Raw genomic sequence first — 25,659 nt, 5'->3', positions numbered from 1 at the left:
GTAGGGAAATAAATGCTTTGTGTATTTTTGGTTTGTTTGTACAGAAGCGGTGACAACAGGCCTATGAATTTATTAGCTGAAGTGACTGGAAACAATCTTTCCAAGTCTTGAAACTTTTGCTTCAGCCTAGCTGCCCAGTATTTCCCATCTCCCTTCACCTCCTTCACCCCAAATTGAGCACGCTTGTCTTTGCCTCCTAAACAAGAAGAGCAGGAGACAGAGGTGGGGGCTTCCAACTCAGAAGCATACTTATGACGTAGTGTTTTATAAAGAGCAGATGCAGTACTTAGTGCAGACCGAGATGGTAGGTGCTACAGAGATGAGAGTCCAGGCTTGTTCGATGGCAGATACTTAATGAATAGTTAGTGAATAATCACGGGAGACTTCCCGGAAGTGGTAAGCTTTGAGCCAAATTCAAAGGGGAAAGGGCTGTAACACAGGGCTTTTCAGGGTTTAAGCACAGATTCTCCTGGGGATCTTGTTAAATACAGATCCTGACCCAGAAGGTCTAGGTGGGGCCTGAGAGCCTGCATTTCTAACAAGCTCCCAGGTGGTGCCCATGTTGCTGGTTTGAGGGCTGCATTTTGAGTTGCAGGGATCTAGATCAGCAGAGGTTTGTGCCACTGGTTGCACATTAGGAGCTTTTAAAATTACCCATGCCCAAGCTCCAGTCCAGGCTAACTAAATCAGAGTTTCTGGGGGTGGGGCTTGAGCCTCAGTATCTTTTTAAACTCCCCAAGGGACTCTGATGAGTTTGAGAACCCCTGTTTCAGACACTGGCATCTCCTTCCTGTGCCTTTGGAAGGAGATAGAAGGAAAAGGGAGAAGAGGAGGCGATGCTCAGAAAGCAGCAAGACGGAGGGAGACGAACCGCTTTTAAGGGTTCCAGTAAGGATGCAGCCTTCAGATCATCCTGATGAGCACTCACAGGGGCTGAGCACGTGCTCCACGCTGGTGCCCTCGGTGCTTTACACACCTTCATGTTTAATTCCAGCGCAGCCCTAGGAGAAAATCATTATTATCTCCATTATACAGAGGACGAAACCACGGCTCTGCGAACTTGGTTTGCCCAGTTCACACAATTAGTAAGTGTAGGGCTGGACCCTGAATCCAGATATTTCTCTAGTAGCCTCTCCTTCTCCAGGAGAGAATCAAGAAATCCTGTAGGAAAGAAACAATCGTTCTTGGTACGTCGGGGTGGTTGCCTGTGCCGTCGTTTGCTGCTCTGTGTCCTGGAGACAAACATTCTCCACTCTGCTCTCCAAGAGTCTGTGGGGCTCAGAGAAAGCCGAGGGCCCAGGCTCCCTGTCCCCCGAGCCCTGTTTGTTCACTGCATCAGAGAAGGGCATCTGCTTGTGGGAAGAGGCAGGAAGATCGCCTCTGAGACCCTTGCAGCCCAAGACTGACCCACGCTGCTTAATCCAACCATGAGGATATCCTAGGTTTTAAAGCTATTGAGAACTAGACCCCCTAAAATTAGGTTCACTCTGTTCTTCCAGCTTCTGATTCTAGCATCCTGAGCCGTGTTGTGGCAGACTTGGGGATGGGAAGGAGGAAGGTGAGGGCAGTAGGAACATAAAGGCAGTCTTCCCTTCAATGGCAAATGGTGAGCAGGCGGAGAGGCTCTTTGAACCAGTAAGCCGGTCTTTTGAAACTGCCGATCTTAGCTGACCAGGGGGCTGCCTGCTCTCCCATTTGCCCTTTCCCAGACAGGCTGTGGTCATTATTATATGGACTTATCTTGGCCTTTCCCCTTGACTTTCTCTCTTCTGCCTACGGCTGCCCTGGGGTCTTCCCCTGACTGGCCCCAGCATCACTGAGTCTCCCTCTCTGTGTCTGCCCATCCCAGACGAGCATGGTGTCCGTGGAGGGCCTCACGAAGCTGGTGGACCCCTCCCAGCTGACAGAGGAGTTTGACGGCTCCCTGGACTATAACCACGAGGAGTGGATCGAGCTGCGGCTCTCCCTGGAGGAGTTCTTCAACAGTGCCGTGCATCTGCTGTCGCGCCTCGAGGACCTGCAGGAGATGCTGGCCCGCAAGGAGTTCCCCGTGGACGTGGAGGGCTCGCGGCGGCTCATCGACGAGCACACACAGCTCAAGAAGAAGGTGCTCAAGGCCCCTGTGGAGGAGCTGGACCGGGAGGGGCAGCGGCTGCTGCAGTGCATCCGCTGCAGCGACGGCTTCTCAGGGCGCAACTGCATCCCGGGCAGCGCCGACTTCCAGAGCCTGGTGCCCAAGATCACCAGCCTCCTGGACAAGCTGCACTCCACCCGCCAGCACCTGCACCAGATGTGGCACGTGCGCAAGCTCAAACTGGACCAGTGCTTCCAGCTGCGGCTCTTCGAGCAGGATGCTGAAAAGGTAGGAGGGTGCCAGCCAAACCTGAGCAGGGCTGGGGTGGGGGGCGTACGTAGCTTTCTAGGGAGAATGACGGAGACTGCTAGTCCAACATTTTAAAGCTCCTCTTGTGGAGTGTTTATTATGTGCCAGGTATTGTTCTGTGCACCTTGTGTAAATTAACTTATTTTAATCTGTCAAGAGTCCTATGAAGTAGGTGTATTATCATCATCCCATTTTACAGATGAAGAAACTGAGAGGCTAAATAACTTGGCCAAACTAGGAGGTGCAGCACGGCTGCAGAGTCCATGCTTTTGCACTATTGGACGCTGCCCCTCTCAGGGCATGCCGTGCGTAGTTCAAGCCGGCTGAGCAACAGGAGTGACAATGCTCTTACCAGCCACAACAACATGACTTAGCGGTTACTGCCCTGCAGTGTATTTGACTATTGACAAAGCACTTTCGCATACAGAGTCTCATTTAGTCTACGCAGCCCTTTGGTCCTTTGAGGTGGCTGTTGGTGGGTGTTATTTGATCTCAGGGCCACAATGGCAGACTTGACACAGGAATCCAGCTGTCTTCCATTTGAAGTCCAGGGCTCTCTTCCTGCCATACCACTTCTTTCTGGAGGTTTTCCCTCAGCTGCTGCACACTTTGTCAAGCAAGATATTTTTCCAGCAGTGAATTTTCAAAGCTTTCCCCTTATCAGGGAGATATGAGAAAGTGAAAAAGGAAAATACCATACAGTGCCTCTTTGCTGAGAATGCAAAAGTATCTTCTCTAGATGCTCTCCAAGCTAAAGAAGAGAGTTTACTGTTACATGCACTTTAAGAAGAGTGAAAGGGGCTCTCCTACCAGTTCTCTGAGAATAACACATTTAAATGCACGATACCACTCGTAGGAATACCATGACTCTCAGTAACCTGTGAGTTTTACAGACAGTGTCTGATATAATGGTTTTGTGTCTTTTAAGAGCCCATATTGAAAATGTCTCTAGGTAGTTTAAGTGATGAAATCGGGATATAAAATGATATAATTATGATCCCAGTTTATGTAAGTGTGCTAACATAAGTATAGCTGGAAGAAAATTCACCACAATATTAATAGTTTTGATTTCTAGGGGCAAGGCTTATGCTTGATTTTCATCTCTCTGTATAAATTTTCTGTGCTTTCCAATCTCTTATCATTTATAATCACATGAAAATCAATCGGTGTAATGTTAAAAGAGTGCATGGCCCCTTTCTACAACAGAAATTTTGAACATCATTTAAGCCAGAGTTTGGAAGAGACATGCATGTAAATGAGTTTTTGCACAACTTTAGGCGCTGCAAGGTTTCCTCTGGCCTTCCTGAGGGCTCTTTGCCCAGTGGCCGGGCAGCCTCAGTCTGACTCTGGCCTGGCCTGGATTTGGGGTTGCGGGCCCTTGGACTACAGAATCCCCATCTCATATCCAAGTTAGGAGAGACACCAGGTCAGGAGCCAGCTGCTCTGCAAACGCAGAGGCAGGTACTTTGGCTCCTGTGACCAATGTTGGAAGGGTTTGGAACATTTCTTTTTCACTTGAGGTCTCTTCTGCTCTGCGGCAGGAGATCTGCTTTGCATCCTGGCCTGAGTGCCTATTTCAGTGAGCCGGGACAGAAGAGGAGGTAGGGGACTTAGGTCTGCCTAGATGTGTCTGAGTTTGAGGCGCTTCACTGCATTCTTCAAGTTCAGGAAATGGGAAGCCAACATAGGGCACAGACAGTGCCCATCTCCAAAACAAAACAAAACAAAACAAAACAACATAACATACCTTAGCCCCAGAAGCCCCAAGGTAGGGAAGGCTGACCTAGAGTCAGCCAAGTGCCAGCCAGCCAAGCAGTAGTTGTTGCCACACATATATCCTCTCAATTCATGCTCGTGAGAATTGTATGGTATATTATTATTCCTAATCCACAGTGGAGGAAATGGAAGCTCAGAGAGATGAAACGGCTTGCCCAAGATCACACTGCCAGTTGGACAGAGCCAGTATTTTGTCTGTCTCCAAAGCCCACCCAAGCTCTTATCCAATAACCCTACTATGCCACCACTCCTAGGGTCTGCCTCACGCTACCACTGAATGCTGCTGGTTAGCCCCTGAGTCCCCTGGCCCACGAAGACTCTAGGGAAAATCTCAGATCCCATCTTCTAATGCTCATACAACAGCAGGGGCCCTTAACCTTTCTGTGCTCTGGACCCCTTTGGTCTGGTGAAGCCTATGGACCCCTTCTCAGAATAATATTTGTAAATGTACAAAATAACATACGGGCTTGGAAAATAATTTTTGAAATACAGTTATTAAAATTTTTAAGTATAGCAACGTATGTGCTTCTTTAGGAACATGTTAAACAACGAGATGGACTTGAAGTCTTATAACTACCATAATTTTGAAGTAGTGATGACCGTAACTGACGTTTCAGGACAAACAACCCTGATATGCTATGAGAATGTGTGTGTTTCTATTGATGTCAGAGGCCCGAGTATTGGTAACATTAATGAAGTTCTTTGCCTCTGTTCATAATTGAAGGGGATGCTCTATTTTAGTTAGAGCTGAGTAAAAATAAAGGCGTATTTTTTTCCCTGTTCGAATCCATGATCCCTGAATTCTGTGCATGGACTGTAAGTTAGGATCTGTGCTCATACCTTATAAAGACGTGTATGTACATGCGTGTTTGTGCATGTGTGTGTGTGTGTGTGTGTGTGTGTGTGTGTGTGCGTGCGCGCGCGTGTGTGAAGGGGGAGGGGTGGGGGAGAGAATATCTAAAACAAAACAGAGGGAGTAAAAGGCCGGTGGGAAGAGGGCAGCCCAGGAATATTTCGGTATTGAGTCAGTGGCGAAAATGCTGCTCAGGCTTGACCCGGCTGCCACAGAAATGTGCTGGGTGAGGGGCAGGGGAGGAAAACAGTCCTTTTAAATTGCTTCAAGATTAATTTAAAATATCTATGCAGAGCTAAGTGCCTCAGCCCTTGACTTATTTGGTGTTTTGGAAAGGGGGTGAGGAGGGTGGTGGCTTGGGTAAGAGTTGTGTGTGCATATCCTCATCTAAACAAGGGCCTGAGGAAATAGTTCCTGCATGAGCCACGTCTTAGCCTCCTCTCTGGTGGGAGGCTTGTCGGAGGCCTTTAATTCCAGATCTGGGAAGCTCTTGGCAATTGGAGGAGTCTGATGATCACCCAGCTTCTATTTTTGTAAAGGGGTGGGCACAGCGTCTCCCCTCTGGCCCTGTGGTGACAGCTTCTTTCCCAGGCCTTGAATAATGGTCAGTGCTCCCCATTTACCAGCTGGCCTTGGGAAGTGAAACAACCCCTCCCCACCGTCCCCTGACCTCCTCAATGACCTTATGCATGCATCCCTCATCTTGGGGGGAGCGGGGAAGGAGCCATTCTCTCTCCCAATTAAACATTTAGGGAGGAGGGACACTGTTTGGCAGATAATTCATAAAGCAGGCCACCCATTCATTTAATAAACTTCTGCTGAGCAGCTGTCATGAGCCCAAAACAAGGCACTTGGATAAAGATGAGTGAGCCAGAGTTTCTGTCTTGGAGCAGCAAGTTGTCATCAAGTCCTATTTATTATTACTTATGTCTGCTGTGTGCACCTCACTGTCCTAGGCGCAGCCTCTGTGCTTAGGGAGTTTTCAGAGAAGGGGAATATTGCAGCTCAGGAATGACAGGAAAGCCTTAATGAGCGATTTGTGGGAGGGCTGGGTAATTCAGAGGTGATTCAAGTAACACACAATGCACCTTGTTGGAAGATGAGCACCGCTGCCTGGGCCCTGGGCCCTCTGGTCTGTAACTAATGGGCCTGTCCTCCACTGTGTTCACAGAACACAGGGCAGTCCCTCCTCATTAGTGAGGCGCAGATTATGGCTCTCTTTGCAGCTCTGTTTCACAGCCAGTTGCCCCCACTGCTGCAGTGGACCCTGTGTGATGAAGGTGTCTGCCCTGCAGTCACATCCCATTACAGGAGAGAAGGGAGGTCTCTTTCCCATTAGGGGGCAGTTTGTGGTGTTAAGCATCATTAAGTAGACTCGTTGTAGATTTCCCCTTGGAAAAGGGAAGGATGGGTGCTGCTCAGTGGAGGGTCTTCCCTAGCTTCCTCCCCCTTCCTGGGTGCCTGGGGCACATCTTAGGATGGTAGAACTGGAAGAGACCTTGAGATGTAAAAGTTTACCTCCCATGCACTGTAGGAAACCCAGCCTTGTCATCCTGATGCTGGCCGTTGTGACCTCCTGCTGCCCGTCTATGTGCTGATGCCAATCATAATTATCAGAAAGTACCAAAGCTGCTGCACCATCCGCCTTCTAATCTGGGGAAGGCCCACAATCTTCCAGTCTTTGTAGGGAAGGAGAAGTGCTTTGAAGGGCTCTGGGGCATAACTAGACTTCACTGATGGAGGAACATTTGTCTACTTCGCTTCTGAATGAGGGAGGCTGTACTGATGTTTACCTGGGAGTCCCTCTGATCTTGCCCAAAGCCCTTCTGGGAAGAGAGCGTATAGTCCCACTTCCTGTAAGAGAAGCCCCTGTGAAAGAATGAACACAGCTATCCAGTGGGTTTCCAGTATTGGAATTATGCTTATTATCAGTTTATACAGCATGTTGTGCTTGTTTCATGTGGGACACATCCAAGACAAGATCTTTATCACCACACTTGGGAGGATATTTAGGTGCCCACCTCCTCCGTGACCAAGGTACCTGCCCAGATGAGAACCTCTCATTTGCTTAGAGGGCCCTGGCCTTGATGGCTGCCCTCACCACGCCACCTGTGGGAAAGCTCCCTTTGGAGAACCTAATTTTATTTTATTATTTTTTTATACCACAGGTTCTTATTAGTTATCCATTTTATACATATTAGTGTATATCTGTCAATCCCAATCTCCCAGTTCATCCCACCACCACCACCCCCGCCCCCCCCATCCCCCGCTTTCCCCCCTTAGTGTCCATACGTTTGTGGAGAACCTAATTTTAAATGTCTTCCTGCATACTCATCCTTGCGTGGTGAAAGTCTATTCACACCCACAGGTGCCGTGTCCGTGCTGAAATGGAGCTGTGTGAATGGGGGTTCGGATGTGTCCCGGGGTGCCACTTACCACTTGGGAGACTGCAGGCACATCTTCAACCTCTGACCCCCAATTACGTTCCCAACAAAACAAAGAGGAAGGGTTTGGGCTAGCTCAGTGTCTTTCAACTTTTTCCTGATTGCACAGGGCACTGTTCTCGTGTCGATCCTCTCTGTCTGTGAAAATGTGTCTCAGTCGGGGAGGTGGGGTGGCAGCGTGTGCGTGTGGTCATGGTGGTGGGAGGTTGGTGGTGGTCGAGAATAGGCTTGTAAGGGGGTGTATCAGAATCCCCAGAGGAGTTCAGTAAAGACCCCCACCCCGCCAAGCCAAATGTGCCTGCCTCTCCCTCTCCTTGGAGACTTGCCACGCTACATGGTGTCTCAGCCCCTTTACAGCTCAACAGTTCTAGAGGAATTTTCGCCTTTTTTGCTATTCATTCTCCCCTGTATATCTACAGTTGGCTCTTCTCTCTTCAGGGTTGTCACCTTGGGGGATGATGGAAAATAAGAAACTTTTCTCAGCAAATAGAACCGTAATCTGTTGAGTTCTTTTCCTCCTTAAAAAAAGCCGAAGCTGCTGCCCAGGGTTGTTAGGAGAATTAGATGGGATGATGTGGGTGGAGGTGCTGGCCCCCTGCCTGGCCCAGCATCGCTGCTCCCTAGACCTCGGCTTCCCTTCCTTCTCCCTGTGCTGTTTCAGTCCTGATTTACTCCCCAGTCATCCGGCACCCCACACTGAGACCTCGCAGAGCGTGATCCATGCTACCTTCCAAATGAACTTGCTCCAAATAATTTTCAGTGTTCCCTAATGGAATAAAGTTAAGAATCGAGTTTTGACAGAAGTTGGCAATTATGATGTCGGTTCGTGGCGTCTCCCAAGATCACTAGATTGTGTGGTGCCCCTGGGTGAGGCAAAAGACAGGAGCACGCAGGTCAAACTGGGATCATATCTGATGGGTCAGGGTTGGGAGAGCCACCACACGGAAAGTTCTCTGGAAAAACGGCATCTGTCCTTGAAGCAGCCACAGAGGAAAGCAGTTCTCCCCAGGGGGATGTGATCACCTGCTACATCTGAGACACTTGTCACCTCCTGCTGTGCATTATAGCAAAGAGCTATATCTGTCTTATTCTCTTACAAGCTTGCGGCCAGAAGCACTCCTACAGTCCATCCAAGAAATATGTCTGTGCATTTTGATATTCTTGGAAGTCTGTGCGAACAAAATAATGTTACTTTCATGTTAGTCACCCTGAGAAAATATGAATACGGGGCCCACTGGGTGAAGAGCATCATGGTAGGCAGCAGGGCCCTGCACTGTTATGTGCTTATTGTGTTTGCTGTGTGTGTCCTGTTAACCGTATGAGCAATTTAGGACATCCCCAGGATGCCCTGTCACTGGGCAGAGTATCCACTGCTGTTTCCTGCCCTTTCCCTCTGAGGTATAAACAGCTCTGATCACTCCCCAGGGCCCAAAGCAGGACCCTAAGTCTCCTTCTGCTTGGGGTGACAAGAACCAGTGCGGCCATGTGGAGGGAGTGCACTGCCCTCCTCCCTGCCCCACACTTGGCCCACTGCCTCTTCTCTTCACCCCCTCTCCAACCCGCACGCCCCTTGAGCCAGCAGTGTCATTTGTCAAACTGAAGTGCCATTGTAGTCATTATAATACGAAATATTTTTTTGAATGTCAGTTTTTAAAGTGTTCTCACACCCCTGACCTTAGAGATTTTCTGGTCTAGCCCTTCCTTTTACATAGAAAACTTTGACCCAGAGCAGAGACCCACCCAGAGTCACCCAGTCAATGGTTCCTCATTTGGTCTCCCGTCTACTTTGTGCAGGGCGTGAATGTGAGCATCATTTTACGTGGGAAAGCTGAGACTTGGTGAGGTTGGGAGGTGTGCCTGGGATAGAGCCAGGTAGGCAGTGGGAAGGTGGGCCCTCTGCTCTGAGGCTGGGGCTCCTTCCCCTCCCCCAACACACACACACACACACACAAATCCTCCTTCACAGGTATGCACAGGCTCACACCAGCCTGCACCTCAGAAGACATAATAATATTCATATACAGAGCAGATCCACACGTGGGAACACACACCCAGGTGCGCACATGCTCACCTGACATCCCCCCCCCCCCACACACACACACACACACACACACACACACACACACACACACACACACACACATACACATACGCGCGCGCGCGCGCACGCACAGCCTTACCTTACCCCGGCCCTGCAGGAGAAAGGGTACATACGCCAGCGACCTAGGAGGCTGCCAGAGGGGCTGGGGTGGAGTGGAGGCTAGTGGTCACCTGACCTGTGTCCTTACTGATGCTGTGGTAAGAGGGCAAACACTGTTTGGGCCTCTCGGGGGCGTTGCTGACAACTATCTGTGATTCATTTGCCTGAGCCCTTGGTGTAGGGAGGGAGGCTTCCAAGAACTACGACCTTGTTCGGGGCAAGGTCTTTACTGAGTGGTTTGTAATTTCCTGCTTTTTTTGGAGAAGGGCTCCCGGTACCCCTTGCTCCTGCGTCCCTCCTCCTACTGAGGCCTAAACCACTGCCCACCACCCCCCTGCTGACTGGGCTCAGGGCGAGGAAGTGTGTCTGTGTCCCACCCAACAGAGGACACAGTGTCCTGTATTATTTCCAGCCTGCCGGTCCTGGGAATCTCTACTTGCTTTTTCTCATTTCCTCCCCTTGAACATTAGAAACATTAGATTCCAAAAATAATCCAAGTCACAATGTTCTGCAGGCTGCATGTGTGCGTGTTTTTTCCCGAAGCTGTTTTTCTCCTCCTTACATCCTTTCTCCCTCTCCTTCCTTCCCTCTGCTGCGTGTTGAGCCCCAGTGTCTGCTGCAGTTGCCAGGCCTGCATGAGAAGTGGGTGTGGAGAGCAGAGCGGAGCAAGGAGTGGCAGGAACGCTGGGCACGGCAGGCTTGGCTTCCTCCCAGGTCTCTTACGAGGGCCGGAAGGGGCCTGAATTGCCATTAGGTGGCTTCTACTTATGTGTGGACCCCATAGCACTATGGACCCCATAGTGACCCTTTGGAACTGAGAACACGGACACTCTGCTTACAGAACTTTCCAGAATCCAGGTTGTCACCCTGATTCTGTCCGCAGCTATTTAAATGAGCTAGGAAAGAAGGATCCTGATCAGAGAAGTTGTATGAGGCACAGGGAGAAGTGACAGAGAAACATTCATTGATTCATTCCTTTGTCCACAGACATTGAGCGTCTGCTCTATGTCAGGTCCTCTGCTAGGTGCTGGCCTGTACCCAACCCAAGCCCTGGATGGGGGAATAATGTGGGCAAGTGTAAGGAAAATCAGGTTCAACATTGATGTGATTCCCGATCCTTGTAAGAAAAAGATGGCTAAGAAATAGTAACCACTCCAGTGGTTAGAGCCTGGTTGGATATCAAGGTCTTTATTGCTTGCTAGGCAGGGATTAGGGTTGGGAGTCTAGTGTGTGGGGGGCAGAGGTGGTCCAAGAAAAAACAAAACATGTCAGCTCTGCCCCAGTAGGGGAAGTGGAAGAAATGTCTTGAGCACCCTTTTTGAAGAATTGAAAGACATTCAGGTACAATTTATAAAGTGAAAAACAAAATGCATCTCTGTTTTGGGTAGGGAAATGTTTCACGATTTCTTCCCAGGCGTTTGACTTTGAAGAACCCCCTTTCCCCCCTTCTCTTCACCTCGTGTCCTCCCTGCTGCACCTCTTCTTCCTCTCCCGCCTGTGATCCTCCGCGCCCTTGAGCTCCTCCAGCCTGTGTTACCCCAGCCTTCTAGGGTGCATCCATTCTGTCGAAACTGCTTGCTTTGCTTGCCTTTTCTGGTCCTGCTTCCTTCCTTGGCTGGTTCCCTGTGTGGCTCAGGCCTCCCACTGAGGACAGAGAGTACAGGCCAGAAGACCTAGCCGAGGCTTCTAGAAAGAGCACTGCCTTTACAATCACAGAGACTTGGGTTTGAATCCCACCTTAGGCACTCGCTAGCTGATTAACTATCTGTGGCCAGTTCACCCTCTCTGAGCAGTTTCTGTAGCTGTAAAATGTAGATTTTAATACATGCCTTAGGATTGTCGTATGGATTATAGAAAATGTATACAAAGCATCTAGTATGCCGGGAGCCCAGTAGGTGCTCAGCAGATGGTAGGTTTGTAGAGACCAGCTTGAGCTGGGCCATGTAGATAGATGGGATCCGGAGTGGAAGAGAGGCGTGGGGGGGCTTTTGTTGCAGGGCCTGGGAGGAAGGGCGGAGAGTACAGGGTCATCCACAGCAAGGGTACTGGAGCAGACAGTGGGCATTATGTGGCAGCAGAGCAGGGAGGTGAGATAGGGCCCTGGTGCCTGGAGAAACTAGTAGAAGGAAAAGGAGATTAGAAGCGTGTGCTCAGGTTGGCAAGATCTTAGAACACTGTTGCTGAAGACAAACCAATTAAATAAGTGCCGGATACTGTGCTGGGAACAGGCAGTTGGAAGATGAGCTGGAGTCGGGCCTTACCACACTGGAGCAGTGGAGGGGCGGGCACTGACAGACAGCTGCTACGTGGGGAAAGTTGGCCAAAGAACCTATCACTGCTGTGGGAACCACAGAAGGGGAAAACTTCAGGCCAGGTTAGGGTGCAGGGAAGAAGATGTACAAAGGCATGGCAGCCTCAGGGGTATAGGGTGGGTTCTGGAAACATCTACTGGCTAGTGTGGCTGGAGCTCAGGCTGCATGGGGAGGAGTGTAGGAGGGTGATGTCCACGCCATGTCGATTACCTGGAGTCACAGGAAGGGGTCAGAAATCTGGTCACCCCTCTCCCTGAGTAACCAGGGACCAGAGGAAAGCTGGATTCTTGCCCTTTCTTGGTATAAAGAAAAAAAGGATGTTGGTTTCCTCCACGCAGAACAGGTGGACTGACTGGTCCCACCTCAGAGTGGCACTTGTCTTATCCTAAATATTTCCCTGGGGCACCGCTTGTCACAAGATGTCCAAGGAGGTGCAAACCAGAAGGACCTAGAATGGAGAGTGAGACTGGACTTGGGCATTCAGCCCCCACGCCAGGACATCCTCTTGCGTGCTTTGCACAGGCCCACCTTCTCACACCTATGTTTACACCGACCTCCCTCCCATCTGCCTACTGAAACCCTACTCTAGATGGACCTAGAGACCGTGATACAGAGTGAAGTAAGTTAGAAAGAGGAAAACAGGGACTTCCCTGGTGGCGCAGTGGTTAAGAATCCACCTGCCAATGCAGGGGACACAGGTTTGATCCCTGGTCCGGGAAGATCCCACATGCCGCAGAGCAACTAAGTCCATGCGCCACAACTACTGAGCCTGCGTGCTGCAACTACTGAAGCCCGCGCACCTAGAGCCCATGCTCTGCAACAACAGAAAGCACCGCAATGAGAAGCCTGCGCACTACAAGGAAGAGTAGACCCTGCTCGCCGCAGCTAGAGAAAGCCTGTGTGCAGCAACGAAGACCCAATGCAGCCAAAAATAAAGAAAGAAAGAAAGAAGGAAGGAAAGAAAGAAGGAAAGGGAAAAACAAATATCGTATGTTAACACATGTATGTGGAATCTGAAAAAATTGGTGTAGACTATCTTATTTACAAAGCAGAAATAGAGACAGACATAGAGAACATATGTATGGATACCAAGGGGGGGGCGCAGGATGAATTGGGAGATTGGGATTGACATACATATGCTATTGATACTATGTATAAAATAGATAACTAATGAGAACCTACAGTTATAAATAAAAGAAAGAAAGAAAGAAAGAAAGAAAGAAAGAAAGAGAAAGAAAGAAAGAAAGAAAGAAAAAAAGAAAAAGAAAGAAAGAAAGGAAGAAACCCTACCTTAGCTCAAGGTCCAGCTACTCTCCCCACTCTTCCCTGCTGGAGGTGATCTTTCTGTCCTACAGGCTTCTGTCCGTGCACGGTCTTTATCCATCCCCCTCAAACTGGCCCTGTTCCAACCCAATTATATTGCATATTCCTGGAGGTCAGGGCCAGCGTCTTAGATAACTGTGTTCCCCAGAGGCACATAGTCAGTGCCAAATAAAGAGTGGACCGTGGCACAGTCTGTACTCATTAGGCTGCCTGATGAAACAGAAGTTTTGTGAGTGCTCTGGGCTGGCACAAGAGCGCCACCTACTGTTGAGTCGTTTCAAGAGCCGTCACTCCAGTGCGCTCTTGCTTGAAAACTGAGGTGTTAGCAAGTTTCATCTTGCAACGGAGAGAGAGATCTGGAGGCAGGGAAACCAGTTCTGGTCCTTTTATACTAATCCAAGTGTGGGCAGATGAGGTGACAGTGGGAATGGAAAGGAGAGGGGCAAACCCTGGAGACAGTCTGAACAAAAGAAAATGGGACCAGGTGACCAACTGGAGGTCAAGGCGGAGAGCTAAGGGAACCACAAGGCCTTCATGTTAGGATGGTGACCCCAGGACAGAGGTGGAAAGAAAGCCCAACAACACTTTGGAAGAAGGATGAAAGACTAAATTCAAATGTTAATTTATCTTAAGGCACAGAAAAGTCAGAGAAGTGGTGATGAAGGTTACCATAAACGTTCCCAAGAGTTACCTGTTTATTGTGTGTCTGCCCTGCTCTTAGGGACAGTGACTCCATCTAAGCACAGGCATTTACCTTAGCCCTCTGAAGAAGGTTGTTAGAGAAACTGAGGGTTTTGAAGATTGGGCTCTTCATTCCTAAGTCTTTCCTGAGCTCCTGTGGGGTATATGCTCCACCAGGTGTGGTCCGGAAGCTGGAAGCACGACTGAGCAACTCCTCCTGGACGTGCCTGAGCCTGGCTCCCTCGTGGTCCCCCACCTGTCTGAGCCCCGTTGTTGAAGCTGCTGCAGGAAGAGGGGAGAAGGGAAAAGGGGAGTGCTGGCTCTCTTCCTCAGCTCAAGGTCAAGCCCACCGAGCACAGACCCCTTCCAGCATAGCACCTGCCCCTTCTCTCAGAGAGGGACTCCTGAAGGGAGGGCCACCTCCTCCTTAGCCCATGTGGAATTTTTTTCCCCAGATGTGCAAGTAATTGCCACAGCTGATTTTAGGATGCGTGGGAGGACTGGGTGAGAACATCTGACAGACACTCCATTTTTGCAGTAACAATAATAGTTACTATTTATTGAGTGTATCTTGTAGGCCAGGAACAAGCATTAGCTCCTCTAAGTTAACTTGCCAAGGGCCAGAGCTCAGTTTATGCCTAAATGTAGCTCTGGGTTAAAGTTGGGCACTATTTTCTCAGCTTGAATTAAATCAGGTTTGACCTCTTCAATTTTACATTTTGGGAAGTGAGTGAACATTCCCTCATGCTGTTCCTGAAACTATTTTATCATCATCTGTGGTTCAGATGGAAGGAATTTGGCCACTCAGAGTCAATATCCCCGGGCTGCCTGGGCTGACTCCTGGCTTGGTTGGTTCTGTTTCTCGTCTGCTTGACTCGCTGGCTCCTGGATGACCATTCCTTCCCCACAGTGGGGTAGCATGTGTGTTGCCAGGGCTGCAGGAAATTTAGTCCCTCCAAGCAAGCAGACTGGAAATCAAATGCAAAGAAAAAGAAAAAACATTATTCAAAGTCTGAATAGGCTTGGTGAGATTTTTCATTACAACACGTAGCATGAGGAGGGCAAGCCCGAGGACAGTGGCCTTTTAAGGCCTAACAGGAGTGTGCTCATTTTCAAGGACAGTGTGTGATTTGAGCATGAAGAGTTGCAGCCTGAGTTTCTCTAATCCAGAAGCAACTTCTTTTTGTGACTGCCGGCTTATCCTGTCTGAATCCAGGGGAAGTGGGAAGGAGCTAGCATGTATTCAGCGTCTACCATGTGTCATGCATTTTGCTGGGCACCTCCATATGTTATCTTTATCTCCTCCTTTGTATTTATCTTCTTTGACCCAGACATTGAAGGGTTTTTAAGAAAAAGGAGGGGGGGGGAAGAAGGGCGGAGGGAGTGGGCTGGGAAGGCAAGAACCCTCAGTTGGTAAGAAGTCTATAATGTGCTAGTTGATTTTGTTTTGTGAGATCAGGGCTGACTTGGACTCCTCTTTGCAATGAGATAAATGACTGTATCTGGGGGCCTCGGTGTAGACACCCAGTTCAGGGTTAAAGGCTAATTTGACCTTATTGCTTTCCTTCAGTGTTTCCTCACTACCACTGAATAAAGGCCCAGTTCTGCCTTTCGACCTTTGCCTTTCAACCTAGGCCCCTCCCTGCCTTTCATCATCCCTTCTCACTCCCTCTCACATCCTGCTCTAGAGCTCTTGGTACCTGCTCACAGCCCATGCTGTTTTTCAAGCTGTTTCCTCTCATTCAGATGCCCTTCCCGTCTACACCTTTTTCACCTGACTAAATCCTGTTGTCTTTCAAGTATTATTCAGCTGTTGTGACCTTCTGGGAGTCATCGTGCTTCTCCCCGTCTCTACCTCTAACAAGTTGGAGCAAGTCCTTATCTGCTATCAGCCCATCATATACACTTTTTTTTTTAACATCTTTATTGGAGTATAGTTGCTTTACAACGTTTCATAGTACTTGTCACACTTAAAGTTGACAGACTGTTGAATACATTTGTCTCCCTCACTAGACTCTGACCTTGATCTTTTATCATCAGTCTCTAATCCAATGTCTGGAATACAGTGGGCATTCAGTAAGTGAATAAAATATTGTAGTGAGCATCATGGGCATGTGACTATATCAGAATTCTTTTGGCTACAAGAAACAGAACACTGGACTCTGTTGCCGTGCTCCATCTTTTAATCCATTCTGTCCCTTTCCTTCCTATTTTCTTTAAGATGTTAATCATGATTCTTTTGAAAGTTTTGCCTGCAAATTATAGCCTGATCATCTCTGGATCTGTTTCTATTGACTGTTTAATTTTTTTTATTCTTAGTCACTTTTCTCTGCTTCATATGTTGAATAATTTACTGGTTATCATAGATGATGTACTGTACAGACTCTTGATTAGGTTATCCTTCTCTAAATATTGTTAAGTTTTGTTCTGGGCTGCAGTTAAACTGCAGATCGTGATCCTATTGAGCCTTGGTTTAGGCTTTGCTATGACACATCTACTTTCATCTTTTCTTTAATCCTAGGGTATAGCCCTTGTTCTTAGGATATGGGTCTTACTCTTACAGTCTGGTCTTTCTGGGGTCCCAACTGAGTGTCCAGAGTGTTCCCCGAAGTCTCTTTACACTGTTTGACTGAGAACTCCTAACATTTCCTCAGCACGGTGTAGCCTCTGACGTTTCTGTTCAGCTCTCTACCTCCCACAGCTGTTCTCCACTAGGCCTTCTGGAGTCTCACCTGGCCTATGCACAGCTTAGGATTTGGCCAAGGACCTGAAGGAAATTTTGGTGAAGATTTTTAGGGCTCCTTTTCTTAGCTCCCTCTCTCTTACTTCCTATCACTGTAATTGCAACCACCTTACCAGCCCTGAAGTCTAATCCCTGGTGTTTTATACCCATTAAGACTGCTGCTCTCAGCCCAGCTCCTGTTTCTGGGCTCCACAGTTTGGAAAATACCCTCAGGGAGAAAGCCAAGGTGGATATGGGGCTTACATTGTATGTTTCCCTTCCTTCAAGGATCATTGGTCTATGTTGGTGTTGACCAACGCTTTTAACTAGTTTACATGTGGTAGAGTTAAGTTACCCCATTAAGAACAGGCTGTAAGTCCACGTGAACTGTTTAAATAAAAATGAAAGTGCATTAGAATTACCTGCAGGACTCCTACTGAATCAGAATCTCCAGGGTAGGGCCTAGGAAGCTATATTTTTTTAAGAAAACGCTTTAGGTAGTTCTGAGTGAAGGCTAGGTTTGTGAACTATTGTGGTAGATACTTGAGCAGTGAGTATGGAGGAAAGAGAAATCAGTATGGGCTCAGTTGCTCAAAGAAGACATCTGGAGGAAGTGAGACTTCAGTTGTATTTTGAAGGGTAGAAATAATTTGGATATTTGGATATGGAGTATTTCATGGAAGGAAAGATGTCAACACAAACACGGGGGTGGCAATGAGCATGGTGTGGTGTATTTGCATGGAAGTGAATAGAATATGACAGGAAAGGATGCTTGGTGTAGGACAGGGGTGTAAAAGAATAGGGGGGAAGGCAGATGTGGACCAATTGAAGGTGGAGGGGAGGTATCTTGAATGCCAGAGTAAGGAGATTGGATTTTGCAATATAGATAATAGATAGCAACAATAATTTTGTGGGGTTTTGTTTTGTTTTCTTTTTTTTGGACTGAGGGAATGACAGGGTGAAAGCAGTGTATTAGAGCAGTGAACCTGGTAGGGGCAGATTGCTGGGTATAAGGAAGAAAACAGACTCAGTGAAATCAGTAAGGGAGTAATTGCAGTAATCTTGGCACGAGGGGCTGAGTGGTATCAGTAGCAGTGGAAAGTGATGCGTATATTTCAGAGTGATTTGAGGAAAGAGAACAAATGGGGGGGCGGGGTAAAGACGTGGGGTGTCAAGAGAAGGTAAGGGTTTTCATAGAACAGGCAGAATAGTTTTAGATGCTACTGGAACAGCAAGGGGATATTCACATTGACTCCATGGGCACCATGTGACTAGGAATAATCTGCAATTTAGGTGTGCATTTGGGAGACAATTCGATAGTGGTTTAAAAGCATGGACTTTGGTGAGGCATGGACATATATATACACTACCAAACGTAAGGTAGATAGCTAGTGGGAAGCAGCCGCATAGCACAGGGAGATCAGCTCAGTGCTTGGAGGGGTGGGATAGGGAGGGTGGGAGGGAGGGAGACGCAAGAGGGAAGAGATATGGGAACATATGTATATGTATAACTGATTCACTTTGTTATAAAGCAGAAACTAACACACCATTGTAAAGCAATTATACCCCAATAAAGATGTTAAAAAAAAAAAAAAAAAGCATGGACTTTGGAGTCATATAGACTTAGATTTGAGTCTTTAATATGCACCCTGACTGTGTGACCTTGGCCAAGTTATTTGATCTCTCTGAATCTGTTTCTTCAACTAGACAAAGGTGGTGATGATGTTATCTACCATCTCGTAGGGCTGCTATGGGGCTTAAGATAACATGTGTAAATCTCACTGTGCAGAGCCAGGCACATATTTATTCTTGTCAGTTATTGGGGAAGTTAAGGTTAGAGAACACCCTGGAGCAGAGGAAATTAGGTTCAGATGGACACTAGATTCTAAATTTATCTTCATCACTTACAAGCTGTATGATCTCGGGCAATTTACTTCAGCTCTTTGTACTGAGTTTTCACTATGTTGAAAGCAGAATTAACAATACCCTTTTTCTGCATTGTTATAAAGGCTAATGAGATAGTCTGTGGAGGTACTTAGCACAGGGTCTGGCGCATGAAACAGGAAATACTATCTGTTGGTTGAAATTGTGAGCCTGGATGGATTTTCAAATGGACAGAGCTGACGAATAAAAGGCAGAGGGCTGAGGGTTAAGGGTTGAGACTGTCCCAGTAAGCGTGTGAGGGACAGGAAAGAAAGCCATGAAGGGGCAGCCAGAGAAGTGGGAGGCAAGTTTAATAAATCAGTGTAGAACTGAAGGATTGGTGAACTTTTGAAATTAGAGCGTTCCTATTGTTTTTGTTGTGCTGAGACTAGACATGGTACGTCAAGGAAGAGAGTGTGAGTGTGAGTGGGTGAAAGCACTGGTTCTCCTGGGAGAATTTAGTGTTCAGTAGCGACTTGTGAAAGCAGGAGGGGGATGCTGATCACATCTGCAGCCGGATGGCCTGACCTGGTGTAGAAAGCCAGAGACGGTTGAGCTTCAGAAGGGAATGCATCAGATTCTGATGAGAGACCAAGGGAAGGGTCAAGACCTCAGAAAGGAGGCAATGATTTTTCACTCTGGGTGCAGACTTAGGAAAGCAGTAAAGATAGAAGGTGTTACAAGCAGTTAAAGAGGAAGTGGGTGGAGGGAAAACAAAAGCAGCAGCGGGGGCAGAATGCACTTCTGAAAGTTTGCTGGTGATGGGAAGGGTAGACAGAATGAAGCTCTGAGCATTTTGGAAGGTGGAGCCGCAGGATTGAGAGCATCAGCGCTGGAACTAGGCCTCCTGGGTTTGAATCTCAGCTCTGCCACTTATCAGCTTTGTGGCTTTGGGCCTCTCTGTGCCTTAGTTTCTCAGTCTGTACAATAGAGATGATAATATTGGGGGTTAATATTGGGGAGATAATTAGGAGGTTATTGAGAGAATTAAGTGAGTTCAATATGTTAAATGCTTAGAATAGTGCCTGGCACAGCGTGAGCATTCAGCAGATGTTAGTTGCTATTATTATTGTTGTCACCATTATCATTACTGCTGTTATTGAGAGAAGGTGAAAATGAGAAAGGAGAATGGAGAAATGGAAGACAAGGAGAGACTATATACACAGAGTTTGACTCTGCAGTATGGATGCCACACCTACCAAGGAGTCTTCTTAGATTCTACTAAGCATTCAGACTTAAAGACTGCTATGGGCCACCCTTGGTGCCGATCCAGTCAGGACAGTATAAGATGGAAGCTGTGGTTTCCCAGTAGGACAGTCCTTGCAACAATCCTGCTCAGGGGCAAGGAGACAAGATCCATGGTGGGCAGCTGCAGAGGTTCCCATGGCTCAACAACCCATGCCCCACAGAAGCCAATATCCTCTGTTGGCACAGCTTCCAGGGTTCCTGCAATGGACATGCCAGTCACAAGAGTCACCCCCTTCAGGGAGGATCAAGGAACACTGTCCCCATCAGTTATTTATAGTTTATTGATAGTCCTTCTAATCCAGATACAGTTTACCAATCGGCGGTGTTTTTACCACTGGCAGCATGACTTAGTAACATGTTGGCACATACTATCTTTCTCTGTTTCCAGGGAAACAGAACTGGGGTGTTAACTGAAGTTCAGATTAGCATATGCAGAAGGGGAAAAGGTTCTGTTATTTCCTTGCTCACAGTGGGAGCAAATAGGGACATTTGCCTGTTTTATAGAGAAACTGGGGCAGTTCTAGATGTGAGCACCCTGTTAGGATGTTAGATCTGAGATCTGGGAATTAGGGAATTTGGGCATGGAGTGGGTAAGAAATATGCTAGGGGATCGACAGAATGTCTACAGGTCAGAGACACAGCCTGGCCGGTGAAATTGTTTGGTGCCCTGGCTGATTCCTGAGGCTACAGTGCTGGGGTCTCCAGGTAACCAGGCTGAGCCATCCTCTGAGAGCAGCTGGATTTATGGTGAAAGATAAAAATGGCCTCTCTCTTATACCATATATACGAGAATGCCAGCTGACATTCCAAAAGCCTAAAGGAAAACAGGCAGAGCCCGGAACACCTTCTCTCCCTCAGTAGGTATTTATTAACTGTCTATCAGGCACAAGTCCCAGCCACCTCCCCTGTCTATAGACACCAGTGTAAGGACGGCCTCCCAGAACCTTGGACTCCCTATGGCTTTCAGGCCTTGCAGGAGACAGAAGAGGAGAGATGTCAAAATCCCTTCTGTAAGGAATTCTAGGAACCTAGAAACTAGATCCAAATTTTGGGTTCCTTTATTTTTTCTTTCTCTACCCCGCTTTGGAAAAGCAGGAAAGCTCAATCCTAGGTGAGTGGATAATTGAAAACAAAGTTGAAGGGTCTTAAGGGTCCTAGGCCAGAACACACACATGGGGTCTGTGTGTTGCCCTGTTTGCCTGAGGACATGTGCCCGGGGTCAGCCAGAGTTGTCAGGTGGGGAAATTTGCCCTTAATTCCCACCCACTTCTCACTTTAGGCCCTCTCTCTCTTGGTGTAGGGCTCCTCTGCCACCCCATTCTAGGATCTCATCCCTGGGTCGTGCTCACAAAGTGCCTTGCTTTCTTAATAGGCTGTTTCTGTATCCAGGATAAACTAATTCCAGGAGGGGTTGCAGGAATAATATATTTTAGTAGGAGTCTCTCCTAAGTAAAAAAACTGTTAAGAGCCAAAGGGATTGAGTCTCTAATAGTGAAAGGGTTGGGGAGTGGCAGAGAGGATGGGGAAGGGGGAGTTTGGAAGCAAGGCAGGAGGGGGTGAGATCCCTGGTTAGGCTACACAGGGAGGGCAGGAGGGGACAGTGCCCTCAGGCATGACCCTGAGAGAGTGTACAGGGCTCTGAATCCTGTGTGGGCAAAGGCACCACAGGGCCCTGAGTGTGTGTCAGGGTGGGGGCAGTGGGAGGATGCATGGGTATCCCTGGTCTGTGCAGTGCCCTGAGGTGGCAATGTGAGTGCGTCTCCGGGAGGGATGGGCTGTGGATGTTTGTATACAAGCTGCAGATGGGATTTCCATGAGCCCATGGTGATTTTGCAAAATGAACACGGTGCAGTTTTAAATCCACACCTTTCGTCTGTTTTGTGCTCTAAAACAAAACATTAGGGAAATATGTGTAATAGAATATGCTCACTATGTAGATTTAAAAATCTATCTGGGATATAGCACTTACCGAAGCGTGAAACTATTGTCTTATTTGAATCTCACTATTATGCTAAGGTTGAAATAGTATAAATTTTTGTCCCCATTTCAAGGTAAGGAAACTGAGATTTAGACCATTAACCTAACTTGTCAAAGTTTATAAAGCAGATCTGCACTAGAACCCAAGTCTCCTGATTTGAAGCCTCTGTTCTTTGCACTGTAACACACATAATATTTTATTTTGGAGTTGACCGCACAGCAAGTTTTCAGATATAGCAAGGTTCTCTGGCAAGGAGGTTGTTAGTATTCTTTAGCTTTTATGGATGGGTTGCTGCAGTGTCCAAGCAGGGTAACAGGGGACAACAGGTGATACTGGAATGTGCATATTTAGGAAAGAAAATCCATTGGTTGTCTTCTGTCCTCTCAATCAAGTCACCAAACCTGAATATGAGCAAATTAAAACCAATGTAATCTAAATTACAGACAGTATAAAACACTAACACTAGGTGGTAAGGTAGTTTGAAAGTTAAAACTCTAAATCAGATGCTGTTGCTAAATTTGGCAAATGAAGGAAAATAAATCCAAGATCCTTATTTAATATCCTTGCTCTATGAAATAGTTTATGCTTTATTAAAAACAGAACAATAATAACCTTTTAGCTATCCCCATATTTAAAAGAAAAGGTTTCTGTTTATTTTCCTAATTTGCATTTAAATAGATTCATTTATCATTTATTATATATTAAGAACTAGATTTGTATATTTTCACTGAGTTTAAGCTGGCATAAAAACATTACTTTGCAAAACGTGGAAAAAAAAAACCCCAAGTAGCTTACATGTACCATCTATCTTCTTAATGAGACAAAACTATGTTGGTTTCCAAACAAAGAGATAAAATTTCATTATTTAGACATGAACTTTCCTCCTGGAGGAATTTTGTTGTTTTATTACATTTTGTTGAACCTACCATTTGTATCTTCTCAAAAAAAAAAAAAAGACAGTTCATAATGTTTGAAACCACTGTGGAGATATTTTCTTTAGTTTTTTGGTTTTTTTTTTTTTCTTTAGATTTTTGTTTCAGTGTCTAGTGCAGGTGTCTTCCAGAGAGCCCAATTCAAATAGATCAAATCATAAAATGTCCTAGTTTAGAAAGGGTCAGCTTGTCTGGAGATTAGCAACCCCAGAGCCTGTGACCAACTCCCTCATGCGTTTCTTTCATTCACTAAGTATTTATTGAGAGAAGTGGAGCTATTTGAATCAGCCATCCCCAGGCACTGAGCGGGCAGGTGGGAGGCAGAGACGAGGGGTCCGGGTACTGGCCACTGAATGGCCCCATGTGAGGGACAGCATCCTACCACCGCTGGAGCCCCACAGTGCCCTGGTGGCTGCCTTTTGGGGGGCAACTGCTCTGTGGAGCCTGGGCAGAGGAGTTCCTATGGTCACAACGTAGGAGGCAGGGCAGTGTCCCAAGAGCCTGGATCAACAGACACTCAGTGAATGTGCCTTGGGTGGCATGAATGAAGCCCATTGGGGGGGCTTCACTTCTCTGAACCTGTTTTCCATCCGTAAAGTGGGCCTGCTGGAGGCAGTGAGATGATGCTTGTGAATGGACATTTTGAACCCTAAAGCACTGGACAGATAGATGTCAAGGCTGAGACTAAGAAGCTGCATTTCTCTGGCTATTAAGAACAATGCCAGTTTTCTTACAGTCATTCTTTGTATTCAAAAGTTAGAAATGTTAAGCTGTAGCAATGAATAAGCATTCTGATCCAGGATAAATAAAACTAATTTTTATTTTGAATGGAAAAAAATACACTCCGTAAGTTTCCAAATTGAGCCGATTGTAAACCAGGATGCTTACCTCCATTATGGGTACTGCTTATCCCTTGGAAATGAAGAGAAGCCCAAAAAAGAAGAGACTTGCCCACAGTCTCATGGGTAATTAGTGACAGAGCCAGGCCCAGAATCAGCCTAGTCCTTATCCCACTTAACTGCACACGCACATGGGTGCTTACATGCATGTACGCACACACATATTCTCTCTCTGCAGCCAGTTGCAGTGAATGCAGCAGAAATGCTGGTGACCCTTGCAGGCAACCAGGCTCACAAAAGTGAGTATTATATACAATTAGGCAGCAGATTCAGGCCCAGAGAAGACTTGAGACTGTCCCTAGGAAACTGCCGTGTTGGAGAGACCGTGGTTCCTGATATCACATCGACTGTCTGGTCCCTAGGTGCCTGAGATGAGTGTCACCTCCTTGGAGCGCTGCCTCTAGCCTCCGGCATAGCTGAACTTTCCCAGAATGCGCAGCCCCCAGAGACAGCTCGTGTGCTCCAGTATGGAAGGCAGATGGGGTGCAGTGGCCTGGGTGCAGACCTCATTGTGTGAGAAGCCCATTCAATGAGGCGTGCAGTTCCTCCAACACTCTCCACTCTTGCCTGCCTTTTAACTCACTATTGTTATTGCTTTTCTCCCTAACTGGCCCGTATTCGGCTCTCCTTGCTCCGTAGTCCAGCAGGGACCTGGCGCCAGGCAATCTAATCATTCTGGTGCTAGCACATAACTCTCTGTTTATTAGCATATCTAAGTACTCATTTAACAGAAAATACAGGGAAGGTCATTTCTAGGCCACTGGGATAGACAAGAAAGTATGAGTGAACGCTTTTCATCCTAAGTTCCAAGGACTTCAGGCATTTCAGATTTTCATTAATTTTATTGATTCTTTGGTCAACAAGGAAAAGAGATGAGGGATTATCTTTAAATGGGGTTGAGAGGCAGAATTTAAAAGAACAAAAATTACGCAGTGAAGTTCCTTTAGACTCCTGGGGCACTTGTCTTCTTCCCCTCTTGTCCTTAATAGTAATTTTAAAAAGCGCTGACCGCGTGCCTGTGGTGTGGGGTTGGCCGTGGCTGGCGGACCCAGGGTGGCGCACGCCACCGATCCTGCCCAGCCTCTGCAGGCACCCCCAGCCTGGAGCGTCTGCTGACACTTGAAAGTGAAGGATGATACTTTTGCCCTTTATCTGTGTAGGTAGCCTGAAGTGATCTGGGTAATTCAAAAGCGAGAATCATCTCCAGATTCAATCCCATTTTATGCCCATTTGCCTTGGGAAGGTGATGTGCTTATACTTAACCATGGGTTGTCATAGCCTTGGTGTCCCTCTCCTGACCTCCAGACAAAACTCTAACTGCCCACAGGACATCTCCACCTGAAGGTCTCCTAAGCCTCTCAAACTCAGCATCTGAAACGGAACCTGCTGTCCCTCCTCCCCTACCCCAGCTTCTTGCCCTCCTCTTTAGGTGGTGCCATGGTGGCACCTTCTCTTACAAGGATCCAGGGCGCCATGCCAGATGCCTGGCTGTCTTCCCTCTGTCTTTCTCACCCTCCCTCCCCAAACAGTTGGGAGTCCTCAGTCCCTTCCTAGTAACTCTCGCTCTGCCCACTTCACAGACTCCACTGTCACTCCCCACATCCAGGTTTCCAGGTTCTCACTCTTGCTCCCCAGGGTTACAGCCTCCTAACCATTCTTACTGCTCCATCTCTCCCTGCCAGTCCACATCCCATGCTGCTCTCAAAGCTCACATCACATTTCACTGCTCAGCTTACAACCCTCCACTGACATCTTGCTGCCCGCAGTATATGGTCCAGGTTTCCTAAATCCTGTGTCCAGGGCTCTCCATGGTCCCTTCTACCTCCCCAGCCACATCTTCTCACATCAGGTCCAGAAGCACAGAAGTGGTGCTTTCAGAGCCCTCTACACACTGGGCTGCCCCATGGTTCTGCCCCTTTGATCTTCCCTTTTCCTGGAGCCCACATCTCACTCTTTCACCTGGCTAATTCCTACCTGGGTCAGGG

At 47.5% G+C, this 25,659-nt stretch overlaps 1 protein-coding gene across 2 annotated transcripts in view; it reads left to right on the top strand.

Annotated features, from left to right (window-relative positions):
- KALRN (kalirin RhoGEF kinase) overlaps positions 1-25,659 on the top strand; it is a 588,759-nt gene that overhangs the window by 156,080 nt on the left and 407,020 nt on the right. For both annotated transcript variants that reach the window (XM_007449683.1, XM_007449684.1), the window contains exon 5: positions 1,850-2,362. In XM_007449683.1, the coding sequence (XP_007449745.1) occupies positions 1,850-2,362 (513 nt within the window). The remainder of the gene's footprint in view (positions 1-1,849; positions 2,363-25,659) is intronic.

The sequence above is a fragment of the Lipotes vexillifer genome, unplaced genomic scaffold (genome assembly GCF_000442215.2).
Source record: "Lipotes vexillifer unplaced genomic scaffold, Lipotes_vexillifer_v1.1 scaffold1378, whole genome shotgun sequence".
NCBI lineage: Eukaryota > Metazoa > Chordata > Mammalia > Artiodactyla > Lipotidae > Lipotes > Lipotes vexillifer.
Note: the sequence above shows the minus strand (reverse complement) of the source record. Positions and strands in the feature narration are given on the sequence as shown.